This window comes from Protopterus annectens, chromosome 4.part0 (assembly GCF_019279795.1).
Source record: "Protopterus annectens isolate FY-2018-M chromosome 4.part0, PAN1.0, whole genome shotgun sequence".
NCBI lineage: Eukaryota > Metazoa > Chordata > Ceratodontiformes > Protopteridae > Protopterus > Protopterus annectens.
This window is the reverse complement of record NC_056733.1, coordinates 584920521-584935501: the sequence shown is the minus strand read 5'-3', so window position 1 is coordinate 584935501 and position 14981 is coordinate 584920521. Positions and strand designations below refer to the sequence as shown.

At 42.1% G+C, this 14981-nt stretch overlaps 1 protein-coding gene across 1 annotated transcript in view; it reads right to left on the bottom strand.

The window, feature by feature from the left end:
• The window catches only part of ACACB (acetyl-CoA carboxylase beta), a 1510375-nt gene that overhangs the window by 1112363 nt on the left and 383031 nt on the right, over window positions 1-14981 (bottom strand). Inside the window, exon 14 of the mRNA XM_044068517.1 lies at window positions 9865-9946. Coding sequence (XP_043924452.1) covers window positions 9865-9946 — 82 coding nt within the window. The remainder of the gene's footprint in view (window positions 1-9864; window positions 9947-14981) is intronic.

The window sequence follows — 14981 nt, the reverse complement described above, 5'->3', positions numbered from 1 at the left end:
TTTCCCCAGTGGGGTACTTATCTGTATTAGCTGGAGCAGGCCGAAACTTCCAGACTAACTATTCTGAACAACTGCTACTTCATCTGATTGGTGCTGCAGCAAGAAAGAACTAAATGATGCAGGTGAATGTCTGAGTTACACTGGGATTGTGCTGACATCTTACAGGGGCTGATGCCCTTCTGGCTTGGAGGGTACTGGGTTTCAGAAGACCAGTCTGACATTAGAACGTCAGCAGCATTCATTTTAGTAGTCAATACTACCACAACAGTGATCCATGAGAAGAACATAAATAGTTCCTTGCCTAAGAACACGTACTTAAACTGCCCTTTAGTACATTCAGGCAGAGGCTGCAGTTTGAGCCAAACATGCCTTCTGATGAAAGTCTTAGCAGCAAGCATCAATAGCATTGTACCTGGATATTCTGCTTGCTCACTCTGAAGACAGCTGGGGCCAACTTGCAAGGTATACTTTAAGGCCTCAAGTAGAACATATAATACAATATCTTCAGTTTGTTCAAAAATCTTAATCTGGATGTTTTATGCATTTGGCAAATGATAACCTTAAATGTCAAACTAGCAAAGCAGACGACCCTCAAAACAAAACAGTCTGAGATTCTGCTCTCCATCTCTGTTTGGACCTGACACCAGCTTAAATCTTCTTGCAGCCTCCAGTGAAACCATTGTGTTGTGTGAAACCATTGTGTTGTTGGCCATTGGACCTTTATGGGGATATTTAAATTCCATGAACTTTATAAAACCCCTTAGTTTCTAGGAGTAGGCAGAAAAGAATCTGTGCCTAGAGATACCAATTCTAAGGTATACTTAAATACCTGAAGGATGCTAGGGGGAGAGCTTAATAGAATACATCAAGTCTTCCCTTTCCAGCTCCATTTCCTCAGACTCACATGGGTCATAACTGAAGGACCAATCCTTGTCCATCCACAATATACACCAGAGTCTTATAGCTGAAAATTAACAGTGAAAAAATTGGTGGATTCTTGCATCTAAGGTATCAGGCCTACTCTGCCAATGGAATGCAATGTTTCTATGCATGGGTCCTACTAAAATTACCAAAATTGCCCTGTGCCCGACCATTATCTAAAAGGCTCATCAGGACATCTGTTCATACACACAATTTCAGAGGTGCAAATGAGATTCTTCAGGGATGAACATTTTTATATTGGTGCCTGGGAACTGGTGTCCATCCTGGACATCTTAGCAACTTCCTATGAAAGCTGTGGAACAGCCAGTACTTACCCAGAGAGGGTTCAGGACAGGCAGGGAATAGATACCGAACAGATACCAGTGTGACCTAACACTGGGAAGCACACAGCAAAAACTCACCAGAACGGATTTCTAAAAGCATGGTAGAGCTTGCAGGATCGAGAATATCTTATGTTCACTCCCAACCAGTTAATTGACTGAATTTTAGGCGACTCCATCTTTCTTGTTTTAATATGCTGAAAGTCACTGGTAGAGCCTCACTGGCTGCTACAGGGCTCTAATTTTTTGTAGGGCCAAGACAGCCATGAGATTACTTGTCCTACTACCAAGGTTTAAGTAGCACACATTTCACAGGCGAACACAATGCTCTTTTCCTATGAAAGAGTTTTTAATGGACTTTGCATTCCATATACACCCTTGTCTGAATGCTTGTCCGGTGTCACCACAGACCTTGGAAAATTTAGACAATCCATTTCAGCAAGGAATACCAAAATTCAGTTGAATCAAGTAATAAAAGTCAATAATTATACATCAATAATCAAAAAGAAAAGCAAAAGCTTCCAGACTAGGCACTTTCTCTGAATGTCACCTAGATGGGACCCCGAAAAGAACTGGAAGAACTCCGCTCAAAAAGGACATCTGTGAAAGCTGAAAAAATTCAGACCAGAATGGTAGGTATCTGCTTTTGGCCATTTTTCATTGCTAAATAATTGTATTGCAGAGGTGATCTCTGTGATGAAAATCTGCTGTTAGAAATCAAAAGTCTATCCTTGGCTGAAAGTCACTAAATGCCTGTTTAAAAGCAGGAGCAATGGTGGTACAAAGTTCATGCTCATTAATAGAGACTATCACGATTGTCTCATTAGAGGAAGCTATTAGAATTAAATTCACCCTTTTCTCCTACTTCGATTTGTACTTCCTGAATTACAGGAAATGGTGTAATGGTATATGGCACAGCTCTTTGTAGCAAAGGGATAAAGCTACGACTTTGACCCAGATAACCAGAGTTCAGTTAGCATGGTGTTGAAACAGCATGGTTGGGGGGTGGGAGTGAGTGGCTTATTCCCGCTTGCCCAGGAGGGACAGAGGGTGAGGTGGCTTTCATTTGAATAGTTGATCTAGTGCAAGTGGAGGCTTGGCATTAGCAGTGGCTATAGCACAGGTGATGTGGGTTTGATGATCTCAAACCAATGATGAGAACCTTCATGAAGGGTATGTCTTTATATATGTGTGTGTGTGTGTGTGTGTGTGTGTGTGTGTGTGTGTGTGAGAGCATGCATACATAATGGAGAATGGTAGAGGATGTTCAGTGATACTAAAGTGCTTATGTCACCAACTTGGGGGGGGGGTGGCATTAGGGCTTAATAGAAAAGTCCCTATCAAAGAAAGAATGGTGTTGGGTAGTCCCTGGGCTGGGGACAATGAGGGCCAATTCCAAAACAGATGGCCTTGGTTGGGGGGGGGGGGGGTGAAGCAAGATCTTCAGTCTACTGGGATGAATACACCCTCCTCAGCAACCAAAAGATGGTCAGGCACTATCAGGATCTCAAACTCCTCCACCACTATGCACCCACTGACATATCAGCTTGACATCTATGGGAGGAGGACTTAATGGCTAGCAAAGGAGGAGTGAAATGATATACATATAGTAAAAAGGTATACTAACCATTTTACGGCTACAAATAAAATGAAAAGCATCTAGCTTCCAAACTGCTTCATAAAGAATAAGGCTGGTATTGCACATAAAGAGAAAAAGGCAATATCTGATTAAATGGCCCTAAAAGGCAGTCAGGGCCTTGCTAACTACCTTCATCTCCTTTAGGGTGATGTGACGTGACCTTTCTAGTTTAGAACAGCTGCTCAGCAAAAACTGACTGCTCAGATGGGTTTGCTAAGCCTAATGAGAATCATCTGTTATAAATTATCCTTTGGATGGGGAAAGTAGTGCCATCTCAGTGGATATGTTTGCATGTCTGCCCAACACAGGAATCCCTTCCTTACATGATGACTAATACAAATTATATTTATTGGATCCTTACAATGATTCTATACATTTGTCATATGCCACCAACCTCTTTGCATATTAAGCGTTGCACGAGGTAGAAGTAAAAAGTAAAAAGGCATACTCCAGAAGTATCAGAAGCAATTATGCTTCGACGGCTTGTTGTATACACAATTTTGCCGCGATTATTTGAAGCAGTGTTGGAATGCCATGACTAGGGAGAACTTTCAGAAGCATTAAGTTAGTGATAATCCCTAGACAAAGAAATTATAGTAGACTTTACAATTTACTTTTTCCCCAAAACTGAAAGAAATAGTAGAGCTATGTGCAAAGACATAATTCCCTTATTTCTCTAACCATACATTGATGATTTGTATAAAGGAAGAAGGTTAAATTCTGCTTGCAGAGATGTATATAGCATTGCAGCAAAAGGTGGGAATAGTCCACATTTCAAACAAAAATGATGTACTTTATGTGGTCTCAGTAGGATGGGAAGATGGGCATCATTTACATCCAGGAAAGCCATGTAATAAATTATTTTACAAAAGGAACAATGTTTATGAACTTGATCTAAGATCTCTGAAATTTTGCTCCTAGAAGAAGTGAGTAACAGTTAAAAAAGGACAACATTCGAAAGGTCTACAACATTTCCCTTTTCTGTTGAGCTAGAGTGGTAACTAGTTTTCTTGATAAAACTGCTGAGAAAATTCGAAAGTGTTGGAAAGTTCCTTCCCTGTAAAATTTTGTATAACTTTTGAAACTGTGGAAATGGGTGGAAAGTACAGCTTCACAACTCACCATAGTGTTAGATGTTTGCATATTTAGGTCACTACTGCAGAACTGCAGAAGCATTCATAACGATTTTACTGGAAGTGGACATCCATCTATCTGGCTTGACTTATAGAGCTTTGGCCATCCCTCTATGTGGGCTGCAGATCAGCCTAACATTGGACAGAAATAGGAGAATAGCCCACACCATCTTCATTTCTTTTTTGTTGTGAGAAAAATACGTTATCCCTCGCAAGTTTACATCTGTGAGAGATGTTGATGTAGTTAAGTGAAGAAGTCATCTGTGACGCCCTGAAATATCTACTGCCCCCCCATCAGCTGTAACACTCTGAGACACCTATTGTCCCCCTTTTTCTGGCAGACACAGAAAATACATTCTCCAGGAAGTAACTACCTAAGGAAAGAGATTAACAAGGAGAAGGGTGGGAGATGGTCCATACTTCAGCAGTGATTTCAGTGTTTAAACATCCGCTATGATGGTAAGTTGTTACACAGTTGTGCTATGTTTGTCAGAGGGTCACTGTTGTAATACCATTCATGAAGAATGAGAAGCAGTAAATAGCCCAAGCCCTGACCCTGGCCTCAGGGTGAAGGAGTTAACATGCCCTGCAGGACTGCAGTGGCAGACCCTTAGTTCACAGGTTCATAGGTTCATAGTAGGCTATCTGCCCTAGGGCATTTATAAGCCTAGCCAGAGTATGTTTGGCTTTCGCCACCCATTTTAAATTAATTTTGCTATGCCCTTTTTTGAGGTTAGTATACTGTGCCTCTGTCTAACAGTGACACAGAAGTGATACCCGGGGTAAACCTACGATCTCCCATCCACTCATCAAGATTCCTCTTGAAGAGAGTCAATGAGGGACTCTGCCTAACCTGGACTGGGATTTTACTCCAGAGTGAAGGGAGCCTCTGGGTTATGAATCTGTCCCTCCAGCATGTCCTATTTATTTTAGTGCTGAGGTTCAAGTCTCTCGAGCGTGTAGCTCGATGGGATTTGGATTTTTTGAGGGGCAGCATGTCCCTTAATTCCGGGTTGGACATGGCTTTATACGTCAGGCACAGGTCTGGCATCTGTTTGAGTCCTTTGATCCTCTTGGTGAGGTACTTTTGGGGTCCTTCCAGTTGCTGCAGGTGTTTGGTAAGGTACATCCCAAAAGTGCTTGGAAAAAGTCTGAATGAAGGTCCAGGTAGCTGCTTCACAGATGGATTGGTTTAAAGCCACACTGGATACCACCTTGGGCATAAAGGATGGGTTAGTCCGGAGGGGAAACCCTGTCAGCATGGAAAATAATGAAGGGCTCCACCACCATTAGGGCCTGTAACTTGGACACTCTTCTTGCTGAAGTAATATCTAGAAGTAAGGCTGTTTTCCAAGAGAGGAATTTAACTCTGCTGAAGCAGAAGGTTCAAAAAGGGGGAAGTGTGAGCTTCTCTAGTACAAAGTTAAGGTCCCTGGGCTGGGGTGGGAGCTCTCCTATGGGGCCTTAAAATTGTTAGCTCCCCTCAGGAACTGTTTGATGAGAGGGTGAGAAAAGAGAGGTGGCTCAGTATTATAATGAGCTGAGATGGCAGAGGCATGAATCTTAATGGATGACAAGGATAGGCCTCTGTGGAGCAGCTCTGCTAGATAATCAAGGATTTGAGGTAAGGTGGGCACAACTGTGTCCTTTCCTTGAGACTGACTCTAAGAACAATATATTTTCCACTTTTCAGCATAGGATTTCCTAGTACAAGGCCTTCTGCCCTCAAGGATGACGTCTAGCACCTCTGCTAGGTAATCAAGGATTTGAGGTAAGGTGGGCACAACTGTGTCCTTTCCTTGAGACTGACTCTAAGAACAATATATTTTCCACTTTTCAGCACAGGATTTCCTAGTACTAGGCCTTCTGCCCTCAAGGATGACATCTAGCACCTGTTTGCTGAGGGATGCTGGTGGTGTATTCAGGGGATAAGTCAGGCTGCAAGGTTTAGGGTTTGCAGCTGTGGATGCAAAAATCTGTCCCTTCTGCTGAGACAGCAGGGAAGGTGTCTGATGTAGGTGCCAGGGTGGCACTGCTGTCAGACTGCGTAGGAGTGGGTACCGGTGCTGGCATGGCCAGTCTGGTGCAATAAGGATTGGTGGCCTGTCCTTTTTGATCTTGAGTAGTACTTTGAGAAGAGGGGCAGAGGAAGAAAGGCATAAATTGAGAGGTTTTCCCATGTAAAGGATAGGGCATCCACCTTCCAGGCTCTGCTGTGAGGGTTCCTGGAGCAAAATTTGCTCAATTGGTGGTTTTGGGGGGAGGCAAAAAGGTCCACCACTGGTGTTCCCCACCTCTGGGTTAGAAGTTTGAATGAGTTGGGTTCCAGTTTCCACTCGTGAGGGTCCAGTAGATTTCTGCTTAAGTTGGGAATTGATAGATCCAGGATAGGGTGCCAAGAGCTCTCTTTTCTGGGCACCAGGAACAGTATGGAGAAGAAACCCTGTCCCCTTTGTTCTACTGGAACAGGTTGAATAGCCCTGATATGGAGAAGGAAAAGTACTTACTTTTGAGCCTCTGTCCACTGGTTTGGAGGAAGGTCTGGCAACCCACTTGGGGTTGGCAGTGAGTGGAAGTAGAATCTGTATCCCTGGGATACAATGTTTAGAACCCATCGGTCCTGAGTAATGGACATCCAGTTTTTTGCATGAAGGGCGAGTTTTCCTCCTAGGGGTGCAAGTACTTGGGCATGGCTGGGAAGGATAATTGGAAAGTCATTGTGAACTTTTGTCATAAGGGGGTGGTTTACCACTCTCTGTTTTTGAGGTGGGAACACTCCATTGTTTAGATCTCTGCATACCCTGAGACTGTAGTCTTGGTGGTCTGTTTCCCCTGGGTTTGGTCTGAGAAGGCCTGGGAGGGACTGGAAAGGACCAGTTTTTTGAAGGCCAATGCCTACTGAATCTAGGTGGCTGCACCTGTAAGAAATCTTTGACAGTTTGCATAGATTTAGCTTTTTCTTCCATCTTTTTAAGAACTACTTCTGCTTTCGTGCCAAACAAACTATCCTGATTTAATGGAGTATCTAGTAATTTTGCTTAGACATGGTCTGGCAAGACTTGTTCCTTCAGCCAAGCATGCCTTCTCAGTACAGACCCAGTGACAGCAGCCCTGCAAGATGCTTCTAAGGCATCAAACCCACACTGCAAAGTATGTTTCCTAACTTGGTTTGCAGAATACATTAACTCTTGTAAATCTTAATTTTCTGCACAATCTGGAAGTAACACTATTTTTTGATTAATTAGTTCCATAACATGTTGCTGGTACTTCAACATGTGAAACTGGCAATTCAAAGCCCTGATGGCAAGAGTTGCAGAGGTATATACCTTCTTACCCCATCTGTCTAAATATCTAGAATCCCTGTCTGAAGGGGTAGGGTTTTTGGCTGTAGTAGCCTTGATGCCTTTAGGTCCCTGGGAAATGGTCTCTGGATCTGCAGTAGGATTCTTAAAGAGAAATTTGTGAGAGTCAGGTACTCTGTAGTACCGGTCACATTTTCTAGGAGATGGTGGTAAAGTGTCAGGAGTAAGACTGGATTCCATGAAGACATCATTTACAATATCCAGGACAAGGGGTACAGCTGGAGGCCTGTGCCGAGGCAAATCTAAAAATTCCCCGAGTCTCTTTTTGGACTGAGGATAGTCCTGGCATTCCCAGCGGAAATGCTCTCTTAAGGTATGCAAGGTTTTACCAAAAGAAAAATCCTCTGGAGTGGAGGCAGAGGGAATGGATTCCTCTGCATCTGAATCCTCATAGGTAGATAAGGGTATGTCCTGGTAATGAGAAGGGTCAGGGTCATCGGACTGCTGGTCTGTAGAATCAGAAGGAAATTCAATTCTTTGTCTTTTAGCAGGTGAAGGCTGGCTTCCCTTAATTAGAGTAATAAGGTCTTCAGCCATTCTAAGCATTTGGTTTGGTGGTATGAGAGCTTGAGCATGTGCTTTGGGCATCAGTTTTCTAGGCGTAGTGCGAACTCTGGGTCTGAGAAACTCAGTAGTTTTAGTTAAAAAAAAGTAGTTGTCGGTTTAATACACATATCAGTAGGTCAGAATACACCCTCAGAAGCCTGTGCCTGCACAGTGGCTCCGGACCCATCCAAGGTAGAGACATCTGCAGGTTCCACATTCGAAGAAGCATCTCGCGGCATACCAGACTCCGAATGGGTCTCAGCAGAGGCCTGCGAATCTGTAGAAGCAGGCATCAGGGGCTGCAAAGGCGCCTCACTGGGTACTAGCGGACTAGCGGCTAGCTTAACGGAAGCATCATTGGCAGTTTTTGACCTATGCAGTCTGTCTCTGTCTTTGTGCTTTTTCAGAAGATTGGTAGTTGGATGGCTTACCGAAGCCATTTCAGAATACGGAGAATGAGAGCGAAAGAATTTAGCTACAAAAATAGCCCGATGACGAATGGTTCAGGTGTTAAACAAGGCACAAAACCGACAGCAAGGGACGTTGTGGTCTGGGCCTAAACAGGTGACGCAGTAAGAATGAAAATCTCTGTGAGGTATTTGCTTTCCACAGGCAAGACAATTGTTAATTTTTTCTGACATCGGTTAGAACAAGAAAAACAAATCCCCAACGGGGTACTTAGCTTTAGAAGACTTCAGGTAGCGGCCGACTGGCACTTGCAAACTGCTTCTGCTTTGGGCTCCTTCTCGGCAAGAAAGACTGGTGTAATGGCGTTGGCTGCATGTTTTATTTCCCTGACGACCTGACATCATGGAAGAGGCGACAGCATCCGATGCAGAAATCCCAAGACTCTGGTATTCGGGCCAACTGAGGGCTACCTGCAGCCAGATAACCAAAGTGTGATGACTGCAACAGTGAAACATGAAAAACATCTCTAAATACTACATGTGTTGCTTCTGGAAGGAAAATTTGATCAGGCAATTGTCCAGGTATGGCTACAAATGTGCATCATTCTAAGGCTAAAGTGAACAAGTAAATTTCCCAGGCATTTGCTGGACTCTTTGGGAGCAGGCAAGGTTAATAGAAAATGATGTGGACCTGAGGAAGTGCCTGTTTCTTTGAAATATGAGAATGTGGTTGCAGGTGCCCTTCATGATTAGAGTTACTGTAAATGGCTGGGGTAATAAAGATAAGATGGTCTCTGTAGAGCTATCTTGATTAAAAAAACTTTATTAAGTCATCCAAACATATAAAGTATGCTCTAGAGAGGAATACAAAATGAATAAACAATTTAGTCTAGTTAAGAGATAAAAAATAGTTTGACTTCAAACTTCAACCAGTGTCATCTCTCCTAGTTTTTTTTTTTGAACCAACATCAACTTTGAAAAAAGTCCATGCCATCAGTGCCACTAAACTTGGCATTCTTTTATTTTTATTTTTGGGGGGGGGGGGGTAGTTAAGGCAGACAAAGAGTGACAGTCTTCTAAATTTTCTTACTGACAAATTGTCATCCATATAACTGACCTAAGCCATTTAATTTTTCAAGAAAGTTTGAAGTAGCCAGAACCTTGGTAGGGATGGCACTTCATGAGTGTAGCACCTACACTACAGTGGCAATATTAGAACAGAAATTCAAGACTTTGAGGTGGGAATGAACCCACACATTTATGATCTTCGCAGCACTTCAAAGGTGAATGTACTCTGTGGTAAGTTATTGGATGGACACAGACAATTTTGAATTTCAGCTTGATTGATTCAGCTTTCGTGGTATGATTGCCTAAATATAACCTACAAATCATGCATTTTACAAGCAGCTGTCCAACAAACACAACATTCTGGTGGAGGACCTTCAATTCCCCCAATCCCCATACATAAACACACAAGCTGCATCACAAGGACTGGCAAGTAGGAATGTACTGTACCTTTAAGATGTACTTCACACCATCATAAATAAGCTCCACATCTACAGTGTTCGGTAAGCTGTCTGCTGGTAATACTTGGCCTCTGAAACACAAATGGACTGATCAGTAAACAAAAACACAGTAAGAAGAAAAAAAAAACAGAGGAAAGACCCATTCCAGTACATCCATGCTTCAACAATTTATCAGTGCTTTGTAGATGACACACAAGTGGGAAATAATACTTGTGTGAAACACCTAAAATGAATATAAAAAGAAAAATGCTTAAAAATCAAAAATACTACAACTATTTCTCATGAATATTCCCAGCTTCAGACAGCATCTGTTTGCAGGAGTGAGTTCTACGGATACAATTGTTAAACTAAATATGAAAGAAATTGGGGTAAAATCTGTGCTGCTGTTATGCTCACTTAACAGAAACATCACCTTACTGAAACTTGTTACAAGACTGTAATAGATAACTCATTCTGATGAAAATTAAATCAATCAAAAAAAGTTAGCCAAGCAAGAAACCACAGCAATCAGTACTCAAGTAGAAGCAATATTAATGGTTATCTACATTATTCTTCCATTCACAGCAAGAGGGTGGGGTTCTATTTCAAGGTGCATTTTTGGAAGAGGGTGGGGTTGTATACCAAGGTGCACTTTTGGAAGAGGGTGGAGTTCTATACCAAGGTGTATTTTTGGAAGACTATGCTGGTCAGCTGTTATTTCACAACCACCATCCTTTTCTACACTAATTCAAAAAAACATGCCACATTTTCTAAATTGCTGGTTTACCAATTTCCCGAGGAGAAGTTAACACTAACGTGACTGCCACAGGCAAAAATGCGTCCGTTAATAGCACAGCTGAGGGATTAGATTCATCATAATGGCAGATATTCCAAGCAGGATCACGGTTTCAGTAATACTCATTATATAGGAATTAGCCAAATACAACAACTGCCTAACTGTCCAGACTCCCCTCCCACAGCTCTGTAGATATTGTGACATGGCTGGTTCTTCCCCATGGGTACATATATTTGCTTTTTTGACAGAAAGCACACCAAAATTCTGTCCTTTTTTTGTCAGTGAAGGGGATTAAGCCCAGTAAAGGGAAAAATAACCCAAATATTTTTTTTTTATGTGGGGCACAAAGGAATTAAATACACAAATATACCTACAAATGCATGTACACACACACACACACACGTACATACATATGTGTGTGTGTGTGTGTGTGTGTGTGTGTGTGCGCATGTATGCATGTAAATAACTATAAAAATACATATTATATATATATAGGTCTGCTTTGATTCATTGAAAACTCATTTCACTGAATCACATTTCACTAATTGTAAGTACTGTTGGGCAAATAAAAATGTATATGCCCTTTGCCCCACTGCAGTGCGATCCTGGAGTTAGTATATACAGTTAGGGGGTTTTATATTGTTAGCTTTCAGTGAAATGAGATTCATAAATATAAAGGCTTAGTAGTACACACACACACACACATGTATGTATGTATTAATCTGCCTGGGCTGGGAGTTGTCATAATATTTAAGGTGCTTACCTCGTAGATCCAAGGAATATGGTACCTTTGAAATGAGAAATTTGGCTAGGCTTAAAATGGCCTGCAGGAGCAAATAGCTTAGGACTAACCTATAGAAATACAGATATATATCTATATCTATTTATCCATATATTGATAGACGGATAGATATACATACACACAGTCATATGAACAGTGACACCATGCCTCCACAGTTTTCTGCACATCCCAGAAGCAATGGGATGTAGAGACATAGAGACAGAGACCATATGGTGGAAGTTGAGTGGAAGCTACTATTACAGAAGTGATTCTACTCAAACATTTATTGTTATAGTGAGTGTACTCACACAACTGTATCATGCTTGTTGCATGGATCACTACTGCGGTAGTATTAATGACTCACGAGAAGATCCCTAAAGCTATGTCCACTAGAGTAGAGTAGGCCCCTGCAGGATGACCATGTTGAATCCTTCCCTACCTCAGGACTGGACAGTCAGCTTATACTCCCTGGAAAAGGTGTAGAGAGAGAACCTTATGGATGTGTCATAGATAACCTGACAGAGACATACATGTAAAAAAGCTGCTGAAGTGGCAGCAAATCTGAGTAAATGGCCTTGTGTTAAAATACTTGCCATGTTTTTATAGCTGAACAAAATACACTTAACCAATCATTTAGAAACACTTGACATTTAGGCCCCTTGCCTTGATTCTCTGGGATAAAGTAGACTGTTCTCCCTATGTAAAGTGTTGGGTTCAATCTGTGTAACACTTGAGCTGCCATGCACATTAAAAGGTATAGGACTCTCTTGTCTATTTCTAGGTTTTAGAAAAATGGGAATCTGACCACTCTGTTTAAGGGAGCTCTATGGCACGATGTATGACAAAAAAGGAAGGTTTGGTCATCAGGTTCATGCTACCTCAGTGAAAGGCCAGAAATGGCATCCTTCTGGCCAGTGAAACAGCTACCAGAAGTGTCGTCTTTCAGTATCGGTATTTAAGGGGAGCTAATGTGGCTGGTTTGCAAATATCTGTGGTTAGTTTTTCAAAAACAAAGTTAAGGTCCCAAGGAGGGGAACTGTCCTCCATGGTGGAATGGAGGTGTGTGATCCACTTAATGGCTTGTTTTTACAAGCATGTAGTTTACAAGGGATAGATCCACAAAAGGAAAAAAATATCAGATAGTAAGGGAAGGGAAAAGTCAAAATCTGAAAATAGCAAAAACGCAAATGTGTGAATTCTTTCCCCTGGGAAAGAAACCGCTTGGCCATCCTTGTGAGTTTGCCCTTTTCCCCACTGTAATGTGATTTTGAAGTTGGTATATTTAGTTAGGGTGTGTGTGTTTAGATTAGTGTGTAGTTGGTGGTAGGGCTAGCGATTTCTTTCCCAGGGAAAGAATTCACTCATTCGTGTTTTCGCTATTTTCAGCTTTCGACTTTTCCAGTTCGATGAAAAACCATTCGACATTATGGTTTTTCGATGAGGTAATATAGACCCGTAAGGGAAGCCCTGCTAAGCTTGAATTCTGCGACTCTTCACTGCACCAGAAAAAGAATCTTCATTTTTACAGACATGACTTCCTTGTGTTAGATTTCCTGGTCTCCTCAATGGTAAACAGGTCCTCTGGGAAAAAAAAAAAAATGTCAGCCTAAGATCCAGGATGTCTGGGTGTATTAGGGTTACTGACAGCTGGTCAACAGGGTCCATTACCAGAGGCAGTACATGAGGAGGTTCCTTATTCATCTGTACTATTAGCAAGAACCAAAGCCTTTGTGCCTTTATCTTATTCAGAATTCTTGGCAGAAGAGGAGCTGAGTGTGCAAACAGAAGGTTGTTTAACAACATGGAGAAGACATCCACTGACCGTGTCTTTCTGCATGGGAATCTTTGGTAAAACATGGTTAGTTGATGGTTGCCTGTGGAGACAGACAAGTCCATCTCTTGGATCCCTCATTTTGCCATTAGCCTGCTAAAGATAATTTTGTTCACACAACAGTCTGATTGGTGGATGTTAGTCTGCCAAGGGTATCTTGTATTGCTGAATTCTAAAGCTTTAGAATGACCTTTGACTGAAAAGTTATCTACCAGGCTTGCACTACTAGTCTGCAAAGGGAGTAGGAGAGTACTATCCACTGTTTAGGTATCAATTGTGGTCAGGTACAGGAATTCTGGTTTCCACATCTGTTTGATTAATTTTAGTGGTAGTATCACCACTAACATCCCTTTGGTGTTGATAAACTGCTTTCTCTTCTTCCAAGCCCACAGACTGCAGATGTGCTCTCATAAGGTTTCATCTGCACCAGTAGTTAGGGGTCTGTTATGGAAAACAAAACAAGCTCTTAGAATGCAAAAACTCTGCACAGAATCTGACGTCCATAATAATAAAAACTTTTCAGGCCTGCACACGGCATGCCTGGATATGAGAAAAAGGTTTCCCTAGGAATCCTTTACTAGAAGCAAAAAACACATGAAAATGACAGTCAAAAAATCCAGTGTTATGGTGTAGAATGATAAAGGACAGCTGTGTACACTTACCATAAATGTAGATATTCGAGTGTATTCACTGTTGCAGTCATCACATTTGGGTTATCTGCTTGCAGTAGCCCTCAGTCGGCCAGATTATCAAAGTCTTGGGTCCTGCATCGGTTGCTGTCTCATCTTCCATGATGTCAGGTAGTCAGGGGTATAAAGCATGCAGCTGATGCCATTACATCAGTTTTTCTTGCCCCAGATGTCAGGTGCCCCCATAATGGGAAGCAATTATATACAAGGTTACACCTCAACAAAAAAGCAAATACACCAAAAAGCTTTTAAGCATAGTAAACAAGAATAGAGGTACAGGCAATAGAAGTCAGGGGGCTGGAGGGAGGGTAACTAGGACTGCAACAGTGAATACACGAACATCTATACTATGTTCTTCATGTTTCACTGTTGCAGTCATCACATTTGGGTAGATTACCAAAGCTAAGGATGGGAAGAGGAATTTAGATAGCATTAGGACCAGCTGTAAGGCCCTGCAAGACTGCAGTGGCAAAACCAGCTCTGGATTTAGGTTAAATTGGCAAATGGTAAAGCTTAGTGAAAGTATGTACAGAACTCCACGTAGCAGCTTCTAGGATGTCACTGGTAGGGACACCTCTGAGAAAGGCTGTAGAGGTAGATGCAGCCCTAGTTGAGTGTGGTCTTATCCCCTTTGGAATAGGTTTTCCATGGTGCTTGTAGCAGAAATGAATACAATGGCCTATCCATTTATAAATTGTTTGCTTTGAAATGGCCTTCCCCTCTGCCCCTGCAGCAAATGCCACCAGCAGCTGTTCAGATTTCCTTTGAGGTTTAGTCCTGTCCAAGTAAAATCTAAGTTGTCTGTGCGCATCTAAGGAGTGCAGTATCCGTTCCCCTTTGTTCTGTGGATTAGAAAAGAAGGTTAGCAAATGAATGGACTGATTAAGAGCCACACTGGATACTACCTTGGGCACGAAGGAGGGATTGGTCCTGAGGGACATCCTGTCCGCATGAAAGATGATGAAAGGCTCCACTGCCATAAGGGCCTGTAATTCAGACACCCTTCTTGCTGAAGTGATTGCTAAAAGGA